Raw genomic sequence first — 23,318 nt, forward strand, 5'->3', positions numbered from 1 at the left:
AGTTTTCAAGTCTTGGTCCGGTTGGCACATACAATCGCCGCCTATTTGAGGGCCACTCCCCCACTGCCCTCACTGGTCTCCGAGTGAGCATCAGACAAACTGCGCAGCTTGTGGCATCCGTCTCCGTGAACCTCTGTCTCAGTTTCAGGAAGAAGGGGGGGCTATCCCACCTCACCCACACTTCTGCCAGGCGCCCTGGGTAATCGCACTTCTCTCGCCTTAAACCAGGATGATCCACTATACTAGATGCCTCCACTTCATTTGTTTGTTATGCTTGCTTAGTTGTTCTACCTCACTGGTGGCATCGACTTCCCAGCAGTAATAGGCCAGGTATGCGCCCCCTCACTTGGTAATGTTTCTCCCATCTGGAGCGAGGCACCTCCACCAAGCTGCGGCCTTTCTCCCAATGTTGTATGTAGCCCAGTGGATTTGTTCAAGTATTATAAGAGGCGAGGCGTTACAGTCTTGGGCACCTGTCTCAGTCAAGTACATCTGGCGCTCTGCTCAGGCTCGGTGGGAAATGCTGGTTCACTTTAACTCCAGTAGCGCCTATGTCATCAAACAGCCCGGCTCTCCCCCACTGATGATCCCGGTGCTTTAGTATTGGGTTGCTGTCATTTCCCCTCACTCCCCAGCACCTCGCAGGATAAGGGAGACCCACCTCCGCCGAAACAAACCCCCAGCGTGCCTCTACCTCAAGTCCGCTCCACGACTAGTCCACTCCAATGTTTACGGAACTCCCGAAATGGCCGCGCAACTTTTACTTTCCTGTCCGGAGTGTTCCAGAGTTCTCGGCCTCTGCTCCTCCTCCACAGGGCCTCACAGTCCCAAATGCCCACTGCCTCTTGCAGTCCACTTACCGAAAAAAAGCCGATTTCGGGCACTACGATCTCCTCCTCATTTCCGATGTCGCCTGGCAATCACCTCGCTTACAGGCTCTGATACCTTGCAGCTCTGCTTGCCTTTGCTTTCGGTCACTGGGGTCGCAGCTTCACGCCAGGTAGGGCTTCTCATTTGTACACTTTACAATGTCCTCAATGCAATCTCTGCTGTTGTCCGTCGATGGGGCGTCCGCTGTTTGCCTTCTCTCTGGCGCCCTCCCTTAGTGCCTGCGGGCAGCGCCAAACTCCAGGTCCAGGCTTCACCCCACAGTCCGGCACCAGGCCTCAGCTCTTGCAAGCAACACTCCGTCTCCAGCACATCGGAGCTTCAAAACTGAAGTTGTCCTGGGCTGCTCCTCTAGTCGTGTGGCGGTTTCCTATGGTCAGACTGTGGTTTAAGGTGTTTTGGTCGGATCCTCGGCGGATTAATTCAACTTGGCCGGCGGAGCCGCTCTAATGTGTGACCATTCCACTGCTCGGCTAAGCACGCCCCCATTTTGGGCCGAAGTTACAGCAACACTGACGGCTATGGTGGGTGTTCAAATTCCAGGGGATGTTAAATTATGTCTATTGGGTATTGCATCTCAGGTTCCGGCTAATGTCCGTAAGTTGGTGGTTCTATCTCTGCAGCTGGCAAAATGTAGAGTTGCTATCTGTTGGGATAGTCGGCCGGCACCCACACTCAAACAATGGCTACAAGATATTGCATATTCTCGTGACCAACTTACTTGCTATGCGGAGGAATTGCCGAGGGCATTCAAACTTCGGGATATATGGGGGCCGTACACTATATATATGCTTGCACAATCTGCGGATGAATAATTACAAATTGAATGTATAACCCACTATGAATGTATTGCCGTTACCCCTTGACTAATGCCTCTCAATCTGTGTACTTTAAACTGATCAAAGTATGGTGACATGTTTTTCCACTGTATAAGAAATGGATTTGGGACATGGAGAATTGCTGCACTGTGTTTATGTATGCAAAATGATAAATAAAATTTTAGAAAAAGAAAAAAAAACATCATTCATGACATGGTCAGTGACATCACTGAAGACATCTCAAATGACATCACTGATGACATCACTGATGACATCATCCATGTGACAAACTAATACACCTCATCATACAGTAGCATAACCATTCAACACTCATTATAAAATATGAAGTACCATATTTGAAACCATTGACACACCAGTACAAGTTTCTAGAAAACCCACTCAGTAATCCCTACATCTAAACACTTACCTACAGATTCGCTCATACATGCTAACAAAGATCAATAGAACACTATTAAATATACTTATACACCTATATCAACATTACACACCAGCACATATCCTATTCATTTATGCAGACATCCTACTCATTTATGCAAACAATTGATCATACTAATATTTACTAAGCTACTCACTTAAACAAACACCACTTTATTTATTCATATAGATAGTAACTCATACTTAATGTGTTATTAAATCAGTATTACAAGTATACATTATCCATACATTAATCAAACATTTATGTATACTTATTTATATACAATAACTGTCACATACACTGCCTTTTATATTTTTAGTTTGTTGGACATATATCATTGAGAAATATATTTACTCATCACCACACCCATAAAGAGATTCACTCTCCCGAACAGCTGTTTCCAAATATAGTCTTAACCTCATATACTTACTAAATCAACTATTTACACATCTTTCCACAGTCACACACGTCCCACCCAACCACACACACATTCATTCACTATCCCATACAAATACTCATTTAACTAATTAATAACTAATGTAGACTTTCACATAGGTAGTAACCAACTTATGTAGTAGTTTACACAACAAGATATAGTGATACAGGTATTCATACAGTTTAATCACTATCCCATATATTTAGTGAGACACTTAAAATTCCTCACTTAGACAGTCAATCACATTGATACTAGATCCTCCATTCACACCGTTATACATGCACTCAGTCATCAAGGCAGATTGCAATATATACATAATACATATTTAAATGTATGTATGTATGTATGTATAAAATATTTTATTACGCGCTCTGCTACTACAGAGTATCCTGGCACGATATGTGAGCTAAAACAGAACCGAACCAAGGGAGAAGGGAAGCAACTAGATACTGAGATTAAAAAGGTGGGTTTTTAACCCCTTCTTAAATTCTGTCAGTGTGGCTGACGCTCGCAAAGAGAGCGGCAGGGCATTCCAGGATCGAGCTGCTTGGACCGAAATAGACTGACCACCCAATCTCACATATCTGATTTTAGGCGTGAACATCAGAAGGAGATTAGCTGATCGGAGTGCACGGCGAGGGGTATAAAACGTGAACCTCTTGTGCAAATAGTGTGGTCCTTGTTGGTGCAGGGCACGAAATGCCAGGACCAGAGATTTGAACACAATACGATGGGCCACTGGAAGCCAATGGAGCTTTCGGAGATGAGCAGATGCGCTAGTTCTTCTCGGGAGATGGAATAGAAGTCGAACCGCCGCATTCTGAATAATCTGCATTCGGTTGATGAGATATTTAGGGAGACCGCTAAAGAGGGCATTGGAATAATCCAGCCTTGATAGAATCAGAGCACGCAGAACCGTCTCTTTTGCTTCCCTATGGAGCAGTGGAAGGAACCTTTTTAGTGACTTGAGGATCGAAAAACAGGTCGCCGTAAGTTTTTTTAGATGTACTTCAAACTTAAGATCCTGTCCGAACCAGACCCCCAAGTTTTTGGCCGGGCCTCCAAGAGAGCTGGGACAAGCAAAATCAGGCGGCCAAATGAGATCCTTAAAATTGGCCGGAAAGTTGCCATAAAACAACAGCTCTGTCTTGTCCTCGTTGCATTTAAGTTGGGCTGAAAGGAGCCACCGAAAGACGTTGGATAGGCAGGAGCAGACGACACTAGCATCTAGGCAATTCTTAGGCCAGGTAAACAACAGCTGAGTGTCGTCGGCATACGCCATTATTTTGGCTCCCCACTGCTCGGCCAGATGGATCAGCGGGGTCATATAAACGTTAAACAACAGGGGGCTTAACGTCGACCCCTGAGGGACCCCTGTGCTGAGCTTCTTGGGAGACGAGGCGTAAGGAGGCATCCAAACTTGCTGCGTCCGTTCCGACAGAAACGAGGACAGCCAAGCCAGAACCGCGCCTGACAGTCCCACCTCGCCAACCGATTCAGCAGCAGAGCATGGGGTACCGTATCGAAGGCGGCAGATAAGTCCAGCAAAACCAGGACCGCTCTGCCGCCTCCGTCCAGACACTCCCTGATGGCCTCCGAAACTTCCACCAGAGCCGTCTCGGTGCTGAAAGCCGCCCTGAAACCCGATTGAGCCGGGTGCAGGGCCTGAGTGGACTCAATAAAATTATTCAACTGCCTAAAGACAACCTTTTCACAGACCTTCGCCAGTGCCGGGAGCAGCGATATCGGACGATAGCTGGACGTGGCTAGAGGGTCCAGGCCAGGCTTCTTAAGGAGGGGAAGCAATTTCGCCTGTTTCCAGCAAGGGGGCACAGAGGCAGAGGCCAGAGACAGATTGACCACCTGAGTGGCCTCCTGGTATACCCAGCTCGCAGCTCCCCCCAGAACCCTGGCGGGGCACGGGTCAGAGGGTGAACCCGACTTTAGTGACTCCAAGATGGCCAGCACGTCCGCTTGCAAAGCTGGCTCAAAGGTGGAAAATTGGCTGGTAGATTGCTTCCCCCCAGAACTGGCGAAGGGTGACAAGGGCTGAAGAAGACCACAGGAATTTTGAAGCTCCTCTTGGATTTTGATGATTTTATTATCAAAAAAACAGGACAGTTCTTCACACCAGAGATCAGAGGCCGGAAGAACTGGGAAGGCAGCACAGGGAGAAAGAAAGCTCTGAACAATGGCAAAGACTTCTTTGCCATTGTTGTCCGCCTTCTCTATCCTTTCTGAGAAGTACCTACTTTTGGCAGCTTTAATTTCAGCATAGTAAACCTTCTGCGCCCTCCGCAGATCGCTCTTCAGATCAGGGCGGAACTCACGGCGCCAGGCTCGCTCCAGTTTTTTGCAGCCGGATTTAAGTTCCCTGAGAGCGTGGGAGAACCAGGGTTTAGAGGGCGATGACCTGACCCGTTTACTGCCACCTTTATTGGTGGGCACAACGGCGCTTTGTTTAACCCAAGCATTGAATAAATCCACTGCAGACTCTAGGTTAGACGGCAACATTGGCCGGTTAGCCAAAAGCGACTCTGAGAAGGTGGTTACATTTATTCTCTGGGCGTGAGCTTGAGGGGCAGGCAAATCCCTCAGCACTTTAGAACCTAAGGGCCATGTGAACAAAATTAAGGCATGGTCCGACCAGGTAACCTTCATAGGGGGTGTCATAGTGATCTCAAAGTTAGAGCAGACCAAATCTAACCAGTGACCAGCCTTATGAGTGGGAAAGTTCACCCATTGTGTCAGGTTCGCCAGCGCAAGGACATCAGCCAAACCCCTTGATTCAGGCAGATCCCCAGTGTCCATATGGATGTTAAAGTCACCCAGCAGGAGATAGCGGGAAAAATTAAGGGCACGTGGAACAATAACCTCCTGAATATTGCCCACGAAACTACCGGCATAGCCGGGGGGGCGGTAGAGTAGGGTGCCTCCCAAAGTGAAGTGGGGGGAAAGGACCACAGCAAAGTGTAGCATTTCAGAATCGCCAAGTAAATCTGGCGGTTCACTCACCACTGCCCAGTGGTCATGATAGATTACAGCCACACCGCCGCCCCTGCCAGATGGTTGATCCATCCTCGCGATCCTAAATCCACGTGGAATAGCAAGTTCGATCACCGGCATGCAAGACTCGGTGAGCCAAGTTTCGGTAATGAAAAGGAGATCAAACTCCTGGCCATCGAGCAGCTCAAAAATATCGGCCGCGTGGCTGACCATAGATCTTGAATTAATCAGTCCAGCTTTGATATTATCTAAATTGGTCCTGGGTATAGTAGCTGGGGAAGGTTGGTGTATAAAACGGAACCCGCATGCCGGACAACAATGCAGCGTAGTCTCAAGCACCTCCCAGTGTTTAGTGGCATCGCAGCTGAAAGTATTGAGGGCAACTAGCTCCTCAGAAGTATATTTCAGAGAGCCAGCACGTAAACAACATGGTGAATAAGGAGGTGGCAGGGCCCTGGGCCCGTCCGGGACACGGACGGGCACAGACGGGCCCTCCTTTGGCGCTCCTTTGGCGCGCAGACGGCGCGCCCGCAGCGCGCGACCGCTGCGCGCTCGACGCATTGACGCGTTAAATAGGGGTGGGCGATTCAGGAAACTAGAGCGCCAACCCCGGTGCAATGCGGTCCCGCCTCACTTCCGGGAACCGCTGGGGCCGAGCGCTGAGGGCGGGAGTGACCGGAAATGTGCAAATACGCAAAATTCAAAAGTGCACAGTGCAGAGCAGCGTTACACTAAAGGTAGGCAAAATTAATGAGGGTTCGCGCTAAGCGCCAGAGCAGCAGTTAAAGATAAAAGCAGATTAAAACGAGCGCGATTGAAGGGTCATTAAAATAGCAGTGCGAGTTAGAGGCTCAGTAGTAGTCACATAGACCGTCCCTCGCCTACCTGCTCCGATTAAATAGGGGCGGGCGATTCAGGAAACTAGAGCGCCAACCCCGGTGCAATGCGGTCCCGCCTCACTTCCGGGAACCGCTGGGGCTGAGCGCTGAGGGCGGGAGTGACCGGAAATGTGCAAATACGCAAAATTCAAAAGTGCACAGTGCAGAGCAGCGTTACACTAAAGGTAGGCAAAATTAATGAGGGTTCGCGCTAAGCGCCAGAGCAGCAGTTAAAGATAAAAGCAGATTAAAACGAGCGCGATTGAAGGGTCATTAAAATAGCAGTGCGAGTTAGAGGCTCAGTAGAAGTAGTCAAATAACGAACCAAACCACTTTCACTGGATGATGTCATCAGTGATGTAATTTGAGATGTCATTAGTGATGTCAGGGTAAGAATAGACACAAACTGGAATAGTATTTATGTCCTTTGTCCAGCCGGACAGGAATTTATTTGGCGATGCACACAATCAGAAAGTAATGTCAAGGGGGCACAGCCCGTGACCCACAGTGAACAAGACAAAACAAGTATAGGCAAGAGCGAGCAAATCGGTCTGTATACTTATAATCAGTGAACAGACTTGATTGTAGTTTGAGTGACCATTGTACATAGTATTCACAAGCATATTCAGTACATATGATCCTATTGTGTCGACGACGTTTCGATGCCGAAAAATAAGATAAATGGCATCATCTTCAGGACAAATATATAAATCATGTTTGTCTTGGAATTATAAACAATTGCCTTTCATGCAAGACAGATCCTTAGGCGGGGAGGTAGTACAGGTCGAGAGAAGTGGATAGATTTGGACCAATGATAGCGCGTATTTCAGAATATCCCGCTTTAGAGTCAATTAGACCGTCCAGATCACGGCTCGAGTTGTGCCGGTTGCAGAATCGCAGGACGCGGCATCTCCTGCGATTGTGGTCGCCACTGGGGAAGCCTGGTCTCCACTGGGGGCATTCAAGGACGGGCCTGCAGCGTTCATGGAGCTCTGTCTAAGCCCCTGCTGGGACACTTGCGGCCCCTTGCTTTTATCCACCCAGGTTGTCAGTTTTTTTAGCTTTAAAGGGATTAAACGCCCCTTCTGCATGTGAAAATAACTGGTGCCTGGCTCTTACGTTTCGCAGCTATTTCCAACGAACTGCTCATTCAGTCCGACTATTTTTATTGACATTTTGGCCATGTTTAGCTCATTACTAAACAAAGACTATGAGGCCCAGAATGCAGAGGAGAACAAGGGACTATTTTAGCTACTCACAGATTTACCTGGCAGCATTAAGAGCAGCGTGGGAGCATCTTTAATTTTGGCGTGAAAAGAAAATTCATAGAGGTTAAAAAGATTAAGCCAAGAAGAAGACAGCACAGACCAGGTGGGATCAAAATGGAGCAAATGAACTGCCTGCAAGGTGATTTTCATGCAGTCTTGTCTTTTTCAACCATCACCCCGCAGTAAGCATGCTGTGACTTGTGTAACTACTTTTTCTCCATTATAAACATGGTTTAACTCAGGATGCTCGGTGATATTAGTTTCCATTCCGCCTGCCCCCACTCCTCCTGGTCATCCACTCTTCCTCCAACTCCACTCCCCCCTCTCTCCTGCCACCTCCATACCCTCTCTCCTGCACCTCCACTCTCCCCTCCACTCCCCCCTCTCTCCTGCCACCTCCACTCCCCCTTTCTCCCTCCACCTCCACTCCTCCCCTCTCTGCACCTCCACTTACACCTCCCTACCTCCACTCCCCCTCTCTCCCTCCATCCCCACTCCCACCTCCACTCCACCTCCCTCTACCTCCACTCCCCCTCTCTTCTTCCACATCCACTCCCCCCTCTCTCCTGCCACTTCACTCTCTCCTCCAGTCCCCTCGCCTCCCCTCTTCCCCCTCCTCCCACTCCCCCTCTACCCCCTCCTCCCACTCTCCCCCAATCCCCCTCCTCCCCCTCCCATTCCCCCACCTCCCACTCCCCCACTCCCTCTCCTCCCACTCCCCCTCTCTCCTGCCACCTCCATTCTGCCCCTCTCTCCCACCACCTCCACTACCCCTCTCTTCCTCCACCTCCACTCCCCCTCTCTCCCAGCACCTCCATTACCCCTCTCTTCCTCCACCTCCACTCCACCCTCTCTTCCTCCACCTCCACTCCGCCCCTCTCTCCACTTCCACTCACACCTCCCTATCTCCACTCCCCTCTCTCTCTCCATCACCATTCCCACATCTCTCCACTCCACCTTCCTCCCTCTACCTCCACCTCCAATCCCCCTCCATCTCCTTCCCCCTTCCTCCCTGCACCTCCACTCCCGCCTCCCTGCACCTCTGCTCCCCTCCCTACACCTCCACTCCCCCTCCCACCCCCACCTCCAACTCCACTCCCTCCTCCCTCCTCCCTCCACATCCACTCCCCCTCCCTGCACCTCCACTCCCCCCTCCCTGCACCTCCACTCCCTCCTCCCTGCACCTCCACTACCTCCTCCCTGAACCTTTACTCCCCTCTGCCTCCACTCACACCCTCCACCTCTACCCCCTCCACCTCCACTCCCCTATCCCTTCCATCCACCTCCACTCCACTCCCCTCTCCCTGGATCTCCACTCCCACCTCCCTGCACCTCTACTCCAACCTCCCTCCACCTCTCTACACCTCTACTCCCAACCTCTACCTCTACCTCTTCTTTTTTTTTTTTTTTTTTTTTTGTGTCCTCATAACCACCATATAGACTAAGTGCCAAAAGGAATTTCCGAAAACAGCTGTCTCAGTTTATCTTGTAAACTGGAAGGGAAACGAGTCTTCTAGGGGCCATTTTTCCCTCAGCTGTCATCTGTATTCCCAGTAGGCACGAGGTCAGTGATTTACCATTTTGTGGCAAACCTTGGGGTAATTTAGCAGCCAAATGGGGCCGGGCATGAACCGGTTAGCGGCTGTTCCATAGGCACAAAATATTTAAGTACCATAGGAGATCAATCATAGGACCCGGGAAAAAAAAAGAAAAAAAAAAAAAAAAAAACCCGGATGAATCAATGGAGCCAAGAAAGCAGATACCAAAACGCCCTTTTGCTATGATTGCCAGATCTAGCCAAATCCATACGGGAGGTCTGCAAGACTGAGAGTTGCCAATCCCTAAATGTAGGGGGAGAAGAGTCTTTCCATTTTCTGCATATCTCCCTTCTTGCGAGCAGCATAGCATAGAATACTAAACACTTAGCTGGGTTTTGTAGACCTTCAGATACCCCAAATATCACTAAAGGCAGATCTATGGTAACCGGGCTACCCAGTGATTCTGTAAGATAGTTTCTGATGTCCTCCCAGTATGTAGTTAATAGTGGGCATTCAAAACATATATGTGTGTCTGATGCAGCAGTCAATCCACATCTAGCACAAGACACTAGCTCTCCTCCTACAAACTTAGATAACCTGAGAGGGGAGTAATATGCCCTATAGAGGGTAAAGATATGGTTTCTGCGAAGCCAAGATGGTTTAACAATCTTCCACAGAAGTTCAAAAGAAGTTATCCAAAGATTTTGTAGGTTGTAATTCATCAAAACTGAGCCCCATGTTGACTCCGGTAGAATAAAGTCCCCATCCGACTCCACCAAAATAAGATTATACCATTTAGATACTTCTTTTTTTGCTGGCTCGCAGACTACCAGATCAGAAACAAATTGACTGTGCCCTCCAAGTTTAGCTTTGTTCCTGTTGGCGGTGGAGGTTTTATAGGCCACAGTCCAACTATAAATCTGTAGGTATTTAAATCTTGAAAGATTAGGGCCGACCCTAGCTTGCAAATGTTCCCATGAAAGTAAATTCCCCTCGAAGAAGAGGTCTCCCCAGACTTCAAGACCTGCCCGTCTGAGGGGGATGGCTAAGGTATCGTCGAGCCAGGTAGGATTTTCGGGCAGCCCCCACAACGGTGTTTTTTCACAAAAATAATTTAGATTTATAACTTTCGTGACTTCAGCCCAAGTTTTAGCCAGACCTTGTAGAATCTTCAGTTTAATCTTTTTAAAAAACTTAGGGTTACCAAACTTAAAAAGAAAACCAGAACGATTAATTTTTTCCCCATCCAGCATAGCCGCATACATATGGCTTACCCCAGAACCCAGAGGGACCTTCAGCAACATTCGTGAATGGGACAATTGAAAGGCCCATGCATAAATTTTTAGATCTGGTGCCGCTAATCCACCCTTGTCGCGTCGCCGTCTTAATTTTTTCCAGGCAATGCGTGGAAGATGGTTATTCCAAATAAAGGATGAGATGTTGGATTGGAATTTAGTTAAGATAGTATGATCAAAATATAAAGGAATAGTGTTAAATAAAAAAGAAATTTTAGGAAGGATGGACATTTTTATGAGATTAACTCTGCCAAGTAATGAAAGGGGCAAATGTGACCATGATTGTAGAAGCTTACGGCACTCTTTAAGAACTGAAGATAGATTTACATGGACAAGTTTATTGATATCCTTGACTATCGTCAAGCCTAGATATCGCAGTGAATTGCCTACTTGCAACTCGGTTACAGCATTCTCATCGTTCCATATAAGCATTTCCGTCTTCGCGGCATTAATCTCATAGCCCGAGATTTGTCCAAATGCGTTAGCTAGTTTCAAAATTGCCGGAAGAGCAGTGGAGACCTCGGATGTTAATATAAGCACGTCATCGGCATATAAAGCTACCTTTCTCATCCAGCCTTGATAGTAAAATGGTTTAATGGCAGTCTCCTCCCTTAGATGCTGAGCAAAGGGCTCGATGTAGAAATCAAAGAGCAAGGGAGAGAGCGGGCACCCCTGCCGGGTGCCCCTAGAGATAGAAAAAGGGCTCGACAGGTCACCATTAATGAGGAGACAGGCAGATGGATTACCATAGACGAGACCTATCGCCGTACGGAACCTCTCCCCCACACCAAACTTAGCCAAGGCCTCCGACAGGTATCCCCAATTAACCCTGTCGAAAGCCTTGGTCGCGTCTAGCGTAAGGGCGGCCAATGGTAGGTTGTTTGTTGTTGCGATATCTATGGCTCCAATCAGGTCATAAGTTAGTTCGTAAAGTTGTCTCCCTTTCAAAAAACCCTTTTGATCCGTATGAAGAACCAAAGGGGCGATAGAGGCCAGTCTAGTTGATAAAACTGTGGTAAAGATTTTATAATCCACATTCAAAATGGAAATTGGCCTGTAAGAGCCACAAGCCTCTTTAGGTTTACCAGGTTTTAAAATGAGGGTAATTGAAGCATTATCCCATGATGACGGAGGGGATACGCCTTCTACAAGGATTTGATTGAACAAAATCGTGAGGAAGGGAACAATTTCCGATTCCAAGATTTTATATAATTCGGATGGCAAACCATCCGGTCCGGAAGCCTTCCCTTTCTTACCCTTCCTAATGGCTGATCTCACCTCTTCTTCTGTGATGGGCTTATCCAAATATTGTGATTGCTCCAGAGAAAAAGAGGGTAAAGTGATGTTATTCAACCAGCTCTTAATGGCCTCAGATGGAATAACCTTATCTTCCTGATATATCTCTTGGAAGAATTCCCTAAAAGCTGTCCTAATTTCATCATCTGTGGAGAAGATGTTATCTCCTACTTTTATGGATGCTATATTGTTCCGGACCTGATCTACTTTGGTTTTCCAAGCCAGTAATCTACCCGCCCCTTCGCTATATTCAAAATGGGCCAGCTTACTGGCTTCCCATCTTTGTTGAACTCTCAGGTTTAAGGTTGATGCAAGGTCTCCTCTTAGAATCAGGAGTTGATTTAAAAGAGAATCTAAAGTGGACCCCGAGGCTATGCTGTTGATATCAATATCGTGTTGGACACGAGCCATTTCTGCTTCAATAGAGGAAATTTTTCCATTGTAACTTTTCCTACGATAGGCAACTTTAGCAGTTATAAGCCCTCTTAAGGTGGCCTTATAAGAGTCCCAGATAGTTCTGTGTGAAGCTGAGCCATTATTTGAAAGGAAAAAATTCTGTGTCTCCAATTTGAGATATAAAATATCTTCGTCATTGGTGAGGAAGGAACGATCAAAAGACCATGTATTCGATGATGTCTTAGAGCGAAGACTTAATTCCAATTTAATCGCCGAATGGTCAGAGAGATGGGACGGAAGATAGTCTATTGTATTGACCGAATCAGCCAGTCGTTGAGTTATTAAAATAAAGTCTATCCTTGACTTGTGATGATATTTGAGATTTCGAAAAGAAACCCCTTGTTGTTGGCCCGACCTTTGTCGCCAGATATCAATAAAACCATATTGCCTCATAGCATCCAGTAAAAAGGATCTAGTCTTAGACAGGACCAGAGATCTGTTATTGGAAGACTTGTCCAGAACAGGATCCAACCCTATATTAAAGTCGCCGGCCAATATTATTGGTCCTGAGACATTTAATAACTGTGAAAAGACAGTTTCCAAGCTAGATGGATCGTCTTGGTTCGGACCATAATAACCGACGATGGTGGCTGAAAATCCAGCCATGAGGATTGAGGCCATGGCCCATCTACCAGCAGGATCAACAGCCTGCCAGGTCAGCTTGGCTTTAGCTTTTTTCTTAAAGATAATTGCCACCCCTCTAGTGTGAGTTGTCTGAGTAGTGGTAACAACAAAGTCAATCCATCTGTTCTTTTTGGTCAATGTGATCAGTTCGCTATGTGTTAAATGGGTTTCCTGCAAGACAATAATCCGCGCATCCAAATCTCTCAAATATTGTAAGATTTTATTGGCACGAGGGTTGGTGCGCAGGCCATTGACATTCCAGGAAAAAAGACCAATACTACTCATCCAAATTCCAAAATTCCAAAGCAAGTGAAAACACTATTCCGTTCAAGAATATTTGAGATCCCCATCTTACCTTCCTTACATGAGTTATAAATAATATAGAGATTACCATTCCCAAGAATACTAATTAGGTTATTGAGGACTTTTTTATATTTTTGCCACCCCTTTGCACTCACCCCCCCCATGGTGCGTGCCTCTCCCCCCGTGAAGAACCCTTGCAATATCTAACCGGAACAATGTCCAGTAGATAGTGCCCCTTCGGTTGACCTCCAGCAGGAAAAATCAGCCACGTAATTTAAAGTGAAAAAAAAAAAAAAAAAAAGGAAAAGTAAAGAATATTACAAAGAAGAGAAAATAGAATAGCTAAGAATATAATCTCTACCTCTACATGCTATACCTCCACTGCCCTTTCCCTTCCCTTCACCTCACTCCCCCCTCTCCACCTCCACTCCCCCACCACCTCCACTCCCTCCACTCCCCTCCCAGAACCTCCACTCCCCCTCCCTGCACCTTTACTCCCCTCTCCCTCTACTCCCACCCTCCACCTCTACCCCCTCCACCTCCACCCCTTCCACCTCCACTCCCCTTTCCCTTCCATCCACCTCCACTCTCCCCTCCCTGTACCTCCACTCCAATCTCCCTTCACCTCTCTACACCTCTACTCCCCCTCCACCTCTACCCCTCCACCTCCACTCCCCTTTCCCTTCCCTCCACCCCCACTCCCCCCTTTCCACCACCACTCCCCCACCACCTCCACTCCCTCCACTCCCCCACCACCTCCACTCCCCCCACACCTTTACTCCCACCTCCACCTCCATTCCCTTCTCCATCCCTGCACCTCCTCTCCCCCTCACTCCCACCTCCCTCCTCCTCCACTCCCTCCTCCCTCCACCTTCACTCCCCCCTCACTCCCTCCACCTCACTCACTCAGCCCCTCCCTCAACCTCCACTCCCCCACCCCCTCCCTCTGTGCACCTCCACTCACCCTCCTCCCACCCCCTCCCTGCCTGCACCTTCACTCCACTCCTCCCCTCCCCCACCCCTCCCTCCCTGCACCTCCACTCCCCTTCCTCCCACCCCCTCACTGCCTGCACCTTCACTCCACTCCTCCCCTCCCCCACCCCCTCCCTCCCTGCATCTCCACTCCCCCCCACTGCCCCCTTCCTTGCATAAAACAACAAGCATTGGCAATAGGTCTCACCTTTGGGACCTTATAAGCATTTAGCCATGCAACAGTTGATGTTATTGCACCAAGGATATTGTGCTGCATAACTAAATACTTATAATGTCCCAAAAGCGAGACCGATTGGCTATGCCAATGCTTGTTTCAATTTGGTTACTCTGGTTTTTAAGACGCCAGTGTCTAATAGGTGCTTGACGGTGACTCAAGTGCAGCTATTTCATAGGGTTTACTTGCAGCCAATCACACGCTGCCCTGCAAGTTTAAGCCTGCTGTAGCCAATCAGTAGAACATACAACCATCAAATGCATCAGTCCGTGCTTTAGGGAATAGTCATGAGCTCGTCTGTCGTGTCTTCTAACAAGAAGAGGCAGACACGATGGTATTTATACGGAGCTTTATTGCACACCTCTTATCGCCAGCTTGTCCCTACTCTAACTGCCCCTTTCCTGTGTCCGCTCCTCCCCTTCCTCTGGCCCCCTCGCTCCACCCTCTCCCAGCTACTAGAATGCATCCCACCATTACATCGTCCTCTCCTGCAAACCCTAATCCCTCCCCCTGTGCAACTCGGCTTCATGTCCTCCTATAGCAAAGATGTACTGACGCTTCTGGTTCATAAATGCCAGGCCCACTTTATAATGCACTGAAGTGCGACTGACATCTCTCACTCCTGTGATCCCACAGCGCTTCGAAGTGACCATGGGTGACATACCAACACGGAACCGCAGCAACCGGCCCGACCCCCCCTCCAACCATCTGAGGGCACTGCATCCTCGTTACCCTCCTTGCCACATCCCACCATGTTCTGCCACGGTCACCTTGGTGCCACAGCCGCAGCACAACACCAGCTGGGAAACTAAACATTATGCCCAGCACCAATTCATCATGGCGGCACATCATCCACTTGAAAACGTTACGCTGCAAGCCGAAATCGCTTCATCCGCACCCCCCACATCAGTGCACCACCACAATTGCAGGCACGTGAGGGCACTGCTCTCCTCGATGAATGGCCAACCCTCCCATAGATCGACTTTAAAAAAGAAAAAAAACATTGTCATTTACAATTTCAATAACTCTTACTAATTTCATTGCGAGACCTATTGTATTGCAAATGCTTGTTCTATTTGTGCTGTAGAATACAGCACACATAGAAAGAGGAAGTAACAAGGAGAAATTGAGATATTTGACCTCTTTATGCCTCACTATAGAAGGCCTATCTTTTTGGCGCATTCCCAGGTCTACCAGTTCTGTACTTACTTAAAAACCATGGAAGTTACGTGGGAACACCCACACACGCCCATGGAATGTCTTCCCAGAGCAGAGTAAGGCAACGCAGTGATTTGCGCTGCGTTGCCTAACTTCAGATTTATGAAGCCATTCAGGGTCAGGCAAAGTGGCCCTGCATGGCTTCATAAATCACATGTAAGGTTTGCGCCGATCTAACACCATGTTGCGCGATACATGAGAGATGCAAACCGGCTCATAAATGGGCCCCTTATAGATTGGCGGAGAGGGTACTCCATATTCACCAAGAAGAAGGTCCGCCCATCTCATTTAGAGACAAGTGGACCTTCAGTATGTCAACGGCGATTAGTGATGGCAATGTGCAGGTGTGCGCAGATCGTAACGTCTGTGATATCATCCCCTCAGGGTGGTAGTAGTAGCAAATTCTCAACCGTTACAGGTGAGGAAATAAGAGTGGGAAAGCCAAGGTGAAAGGACATGGAGGTCATATCTTTAGTAAAATGGGGGCAGAACTTAGGACCTGACCTCCACGGCCTAAGCAATGGAGGATTGAAACCCACCATGTTCAAAACTTGCCAAACTTAGAAGCAAATGTTGCATAACTACCTTGTGAAATATTAGACCTAGAGAAAGACAAAGAAATTTTTGTTATTGATACATAGGACAAAACTTTTTTTTATCACAGAAGCAACTTACAAGAGCAAATAACTCACAATTTTTAGGTGAGGTTCATTTCAGAAGGGCTAATAAGTCTTTGTTGAGGATTACTGAGCATTTCCCTAAATAGTACTGAAGAATCAAAAAGTAAGTGGGACTTACTAAGGAGGTAGTTTACAAAAAGCAGTAATGGTACATCCATCAAAAACCTGGCCGCCTCTCATTTCCATTGCCTTATTTGGAGGTGGGGGGATTGCAATTTTTCAAAAGGGGAAGCCAATGCCAGTTTTGTTATTGGGAAAATACTTCAGGCAGAACGGCTGCACTGCTTAGGGGTAGTCCTTCTCACATCACTCTCGCCAACATTCTTTCAGTACCTGTATGCCATGTCAGCCATGGTGGCCCCAGACAGAAAAAAACCAGAAATGTCCCCTCTCTGCTAGGAAATAGCTCCGATCTTGGAAGGTGCCTCTGTTATATATTTTTGAAGAAAGGCTCCCACTTTGGGGCAGTCTGTCTTTTGAAACAATATAAGTAGGCTGTTCGGTTTTAGGTTTAAACCTAGAATAACTGATAAAACGCCACTGAAAGGGAAATAGCCCTCACCAGTGTAAACTTATACACACTGAAAAAACACCTGCACAGCCACAAACTAAATGTCATTCAAAGAATGAAAAGGAGAGTGAAAGAGTAATTTTTTTTCTTACTGAAGAGGCCAATACAATGTAACTATAAACTGTAACTGTAAATCAGCAAGAAAGCCTGTCATGCCTGCCTAGTATCACGCATCAAGTGTGACACTCAGCAATTTCAGTGTGGTGATCTGCATCACCGACTGAAATGAATTGTCACTCATTTAATGCCACTCTATAACTCTGGCTACGCAGGGTGCCAGTGCAGGCTCTGCCAGCGCTGTGCGCCGGTTCTGCTCAGTGCTCCCCGCAGACGTGTTGCCAGCAGCTGGGCTCAGTAAGTTAATATTTAAATGTCAAGACTGTCTGCTCTCAGGTCTGGAGTGGCTGAGAGTGCTACAGTGTAACAATATCTGCCCGGCAGCCTGACCGTGCCTGGCTGCATATTTCCTGCGGCCCACGGCGCCGCGCAGCTTTCAGACGCACCACACTGACACTGACTAGGGGGCCCGGGGTTAAATCCGGATGTGACCATCGTTGTGCCTTGCGCGTCCTGAAGGAAGAGGAAGTGAGGTAGGTCAGAAGCAGTGGGGTACACTTCCCTCTCCTGATGGTGTCCAGTTTGGTTTCACTTTAATTAGTGCAGAGGCTCGTGTGTTCTCTGTGTATTTGTAAGCAATGGCTGGGACCCGGCCTCTCCCCTCAGGTGCTGTTTTTCAGAAATAAAAAACACCTTCTGCTGAATCCCTGTCAGCTGTTATTAATTTTACCCCTACCGGCTAGTACCGAATGCAGACGATTTGGAGAAGTGATGACCCCGGGATATCAGCGCAAAGCGTCTGCCAGGAGAGTATCACTGGGAGGTTCCTCACTGAACTTTCACGACAGTGGCAGCCCAATCACTGTGTGGGGGTCGCGGGCCAGGCGGCAAATGGTCCCGGAATGACGGCCTCGCCTGAGCTCAGCCTGCAGTGCTGCAGCCAGCCAATAGCAGGCCGGAGTGAGGTGCTGCCTAGAAGTGCCACCCATCTGCAGCCTCCCGGACACACAAACATTAGGACTCATCTGCGACCGGGCAGCGACCAAGTGAAGTAGGTATCATGTCGATATTTCTGGTCCTGGTTTTCCATTTCCCTGATGCTCCATTATTGCCCTCTATGATGCCCAGTACCTGTGTATTGCCCTCGCTGGTGCCATATTATTGTCATGTCTGGTTACCCTCACAGACGCCTTGCCATTGTTCTCTTTTAGGCCTTATTAGCCCCTTTGATGACAACTCTGAATTGTTTTGCCCTCTCCATTGTCTAATTAATGCCTCCTCTGATGTCTAATTATTGTCCCCTCTGATGCGTTGTTATTGCCGCTCTACTCCCTATTAATGCTTCCTTTGATGCCTTCTTATTGCCCTCTCCAATGTTGTTATTGCCCTGTCTTAGGTCCTATTATTTCCTCCTCTGACGCCCTGTTATTGACCCTCCCTGGCTCCGTTTCTCTGCCCTGTCCCTGGTATGTTTATTTTGAGGCCTCTGGGCAGACATTTCAGGGATGGGGGGGCAAGAGAGCAGTAAGGATTTTTTAAGGTTGTTAATGATGATGGGGCAGTTAGTTGTTGCAATGAATGAAATAGATTTTAAATGTAATTAAAATTAGAGGAACCACAGTACTATGGAACCTGGTGCACACCAGCTTTAGAAATCCGAAACTCTCCTATGGTGGAATTAGTGATCTAATTTAGGTGTTTCAATACATGGACGATGATTTGGTATTTTTTCCCATATACGCTTTCTTTCTAACTTCTCATGATAAAATGTTATTAAAAGTGTCACACATGATAGACATAAATACCACTAATAAGTAGAGTATAAACATAAAAATGTAACTGGTATGCATGCTAAAGACTTGGCAGCTGTGTGCGTTAGTCCAACTCTTGATGCGTTGTACTTAGCAGGGCTGGTGTAATTTCTGATATTGATATCTTCCCTGCGTCTTCAATGATTGATTTTGCTCATTAGAAAGTGTCACTCATAGTCGTTAATATGTCACTCATAATTACACTGAAATTATGAAAATGGCACACATGGCAATTTGAATCCTTGGCAGCTATGTTCTGGGCTAACATTATTATGCTTGAGTTTTGTTGTTTAGGGATGTCAAGAAAATATTGATTCTTCTTTCTTTTGCTTTTTTCAGTTTTGTGGTCTTTGGTTTAAAGATGCACGGTTTAGAAGCATGTTTTAGGGCTTGTTTAATTATTTTATAAACTGTAGAGAATCAAGAAATGTCAAGATCTCATTAGATATTTTGACTACGATTGATTCTTCCACTGATAGGTAAAATGGCTGGTTTCATAAGAACCTTTCCCAATATGCGCCATCACATTTACCCACAGAGCGTAAGTAAAAACCCAGGATATATCAGCCTCCAGTTTCTAGCGAGTCAGTACTGATAGTAGGTGAATTGCCAACACCTCAGGCTTTAAACATTCAAAGCAAGGTGTATGTGAAAAGAATGCTGTCACCAAGCATCTGGGATAGTGGTGAAAACATGACACCAGACTCTTGGAAAACATGGAACGCAGTGTCACTTGGAATGCTTCTACTAAAAGGTTATTTCCAAGTTCAACAAAGATTGGAGTGATAGTGTTTGTATTTGTAGTGATTTAGGTATGTATATGAAAATGTTGCGTGATGACCTTTTAAAATCGATACCTGAGCTGAAGTGCTTTTCTGTAAGAGATCCTTGCCACTTGTTAGATGGTATGCTGAAAGCATCTTTACAATCTTCAGAGTTAATGAAGAATGCTATTGACTTTTTCGTCCATTCTAGTAAACTGTTTTGTTATGCGCGGGGACCAAAAGGCAAATATTTCTAATTTTGTGCTTTGTGTGGCATCAAAGAAAGAGTCATCGCAACTGTGCCGCTTAGCTAGTGGTTCGTATACTGTCTATATACCATGCACTATTGGTGCAGAAAGCAAGAAATAATAAAATAAAAACTTACCATAATCACGGAAAAACACTGCTTCTGTTGTTTTGAATGGCACAAAAATGTTTAACCACTGATAACCACTATTTTTTCAAGGTATTGAAATCACTTGAAAACACTGGAAAAAAAACCCCACCAGAATTTACCAAAAATAGAAACTGAAAACAGGAAAGCTTAAATATAAGTGATAAGAGGTCACTGAACTAGCTCCTACCATGGCCACAGGAGGCACTTTGGAGAAAAATATACACATAAAGTGCAGACTTCTCTAGATTCTGCACTCTACCACCCTTACAGATGCCAACCCACTATACATTAAATGGGGAACTTCCTGATGGCTGGCTACAAGAAATCCACCAATCTGCTGAGGAAATGGTAAGTCGTTCATTGCAGGATCTTCCACTGATGGAGAACCATCAAACAGACATATGACAGAGGCAAAGTGGTAAAATGATTTCCCGCTGGCAGGGAATTATCTATATCCTCGCAAAGATGACTAATTTCTTCTACATATGAGTGGTTTTAGAGTTCCCTTCTAAATTAGTACCTTGAAGTGGGAAACCTACTAGACTTTATGACGAGGTTCACATTTTGTATCACACTATGAAAGGTAATGCAAACAGTAAGATGCTACAGCATAAGAGTAGATGAAACATTTTTAAAGGGAGCTGTAGGGTCAGAATACAGACACAGGGTATCTTGATATTAGTAATACCAGTTTTTTATGGGTAACTTCAAATGTTCAAAGAAAGACATTTAGAGTGAGGCAACAGAGTATGCCTGAAATCTGATTCATTGTGCACACACGCAATTGTGTTAGGCATACATACCAGCTTTTGGTTTACATACACCAATCCAAAATAAGCACACAAGTGTACTGTTGATATAATTCAGTTTATTGCTATCATAAACCAATGTGCAGTATTTAAAAATCACACTAATTAAAACATTTAGTTTCTCAAATAAGCCAATAGACTTGATGTGCCTGCCAGTGGTTTACCTATGATTCATGAATATTTTGGCCCCTCATATTGTGCTGACTGCTGCCACAGTAGGTAGCCTACTAATCACAGCGGCCAGTGGGAGCAACTGTCGTCATTTTATGGGGAGCCAAAAAATCGATGCAATGATGTTGGGTCCTCCATACACTTGTGGCCCATCCTATTTAAGAACTGGCAGCACAATTGGAGAGGCCTACCATAGGGATGCACAAAGGCAGACAGCCAAGAATATTCCCTCCAAGAGCCTTTATAACATTTAAAATATTACAATGGTAGATCTTCTTAGACACAGACCCCATTTCTGGCACAGTGGGTGCAGTAACTACATGGTGCTGGGCATGTGCCCACTTACTGAGAATTCGTGCAAAGCCAAAGTCACATAGCTTGATGATGCCCTGCTTTGTGAGGAGGATATTCTCTGGTTTTACATCCCTGTGAATACACTGAAAAATAGAACAAAAGCCTGGTGAGTCCACCTGCAATGATCAAAAGACTTGTAATAACATTACATTTCTCACACTGCCTTTGACTGCATTCACACAACTGTCATTGTACTCGCTGCTCATTATTGCAGTGCTATCAAAGTTATACTTCACAACTACATATTACTGTTGGGACACTATTCTCCACATGCTGCTCATCATTTTATCAATCTTCTTCTCTGTCCTTACTTCCAAGGTTAAGACTATCTCTGGGTAGAGACAACCTCTTTTGTCCCATCAAATAAATCCCCTCTTTTAACTTCTCCCCCACCAAGATAAGTAGCATCTCCCCTCAATTCCTTATAATATGTTTTGTGTGTTTCCAAAAGGCAGCTGAACAAGTTACTTACCTTCAGTAACACTATTTCTGATGGATGATATATCTAAGTGCAAATTCCCCACCTGGTGTATACCCCCAGGTGCTAGACTGGATCTAGATCTTTTTTTTCAGCATTGCCTACAGCAGGTGGATTCATGCAACTCCGTATCGACTCTGTAATGCCCCTGAAGTAACACCGGAGCCACATATAAGCGCCACATCTGCACACTGATGTAAGTTTCTTTCTTGACTGTCCATGCCTTTGAAAGGAGAGTTTGATAGGTAATAAAATATGACACTGCAGATCACTAAATTGGGACCTTTCTACATATGGAGACAATAGTACATTCCATCAAATTTGGGGGGGCATGAGGAATCTTCAGTTAGATCCACCAGAAGAAGAGTTACCAAAGGTAAGTAAGTTGTTCTGCTGATGGTTACTTCTGACAGTAGATTCCTCCCCTTGTGAACACACACACAGGTTGAACATGCCAAGGTGGTAAGTATGTTGAATGGCTGTGACCAAAAATCCCTTCAGGACTGTTCAGGCAAGGTACCCTTCCTAGCATACCTGGCTATCAAGACAACGGTGCTTCGTGAAGATGTGGATTGACACCCATGTCACATCCTGACAGGTTTAAAGAATGGCCCTTCCACATGTTAACCCAGTTGTAACTCCCTTGGCTCTGGTCGAAAGAGCCCTCAGACCTTCCAGGCCAGTGCCTCTTTGCCAGTGAGTCACAGATTTTAATACAGAAGACTAACCACCTTGATATTATCCTTTTCTGCACTGCCTTACCTTTCTTTGCCTCAGAGAACATATCAAGAGCTGCTCATACACCAGATGCTCCTTGGTATGATCAATGTATAAGCTCAGAGTTCTTTTGGGGCCCAAGCGGCGGAGTCTCTCTTGTCTTTCGAGAAATGACGTGAAACAAAGAATGCCGGAAAGGTGATGCATTGTCTGACATGAAAAGGCATCACAACCTTGAGCCAGAATGTGGCCTTAGTCAGCAACACCAGTTTGCAGGGGAAAAGATGGTATACAGTGAATGAACAGGCAGAGCTTGAAGCCCACCCACACAATGAGCTGAAGTTAAAGCTAAGAGAAACGCTGTTTTGAGAGTCAGTAAACACAAAGAGCAGCTGTGCATTGCATCAGACCAAATGGGGTACAAATAATGAAAGTGAGAACCAAATTAGGAACCCACTGTGGCATCACAAAAGGCTGGGGTAGAAACATTTGAGCCAGATCATTAGGAAAACTCGTTAGAACAGGTGATTTAAGTAAGGACAGTTGGTCCAGCAAATACAAAACGGTCAACAAATAACTTTTAACAGTGCCCCCAGCAAGTCCTTTTTTTCCAAACTTTATTTATCATTATTCCAACATATACAGTAAATGCTATCTTAGCAGGTGTTCCTGATGAAATATATTAACAGTCCCACGCAATTAGTGCTATCATAAACTGTGCCACACAAAAATAAAAGGGAAATCTACAAGGTTACAATATATGACCAACGCAAGTTAAATTATCTCTTGACACATCATCTCATAACAAGCAATCTCCCTCCCATCCGATTTACATGATATCG

At 46.2% G+C, this 23,318-nt stretch overlaps 1 protein-coding gene across 1 annotated transcript in view; it reads right to left on the reverse strand.

Moving 5' to 3' along the window:
• CDKL4 (cyclin dependent kinase like 4) overlaps positions 1-23,318 on the reverse strand; it is an 843,500-nt gene that overhangs the window by 258,921 nt on the left and 561,261 nt on the right. Inside the window, exon 5 of the mRNA XM_078662902.1 lies at positions 21,274-21,364. Within this exon, the coding sequence (XP_078519028.1) occupies positions 21,274-21,364 (91 nt within the window). The remainder of the gene's footprint in view (positions 1-21,273; positions 21,365-23,318) is intronic.

This window comes from Lissotriton helveticus, chromosome 10 (assembly GCF_964261635.1).
Source record: "Lissotriton helveticus chromosome 10, aLisHel1.1, whole genome shotgun sequence".
Classification (NCBI taxonomy): domain Eukaryota; kingdom Metazoa; phylum Chordata; class Amphibia; order Caudata; family Salamandridae; genus Lissotriton; species Lissotriton helveticus.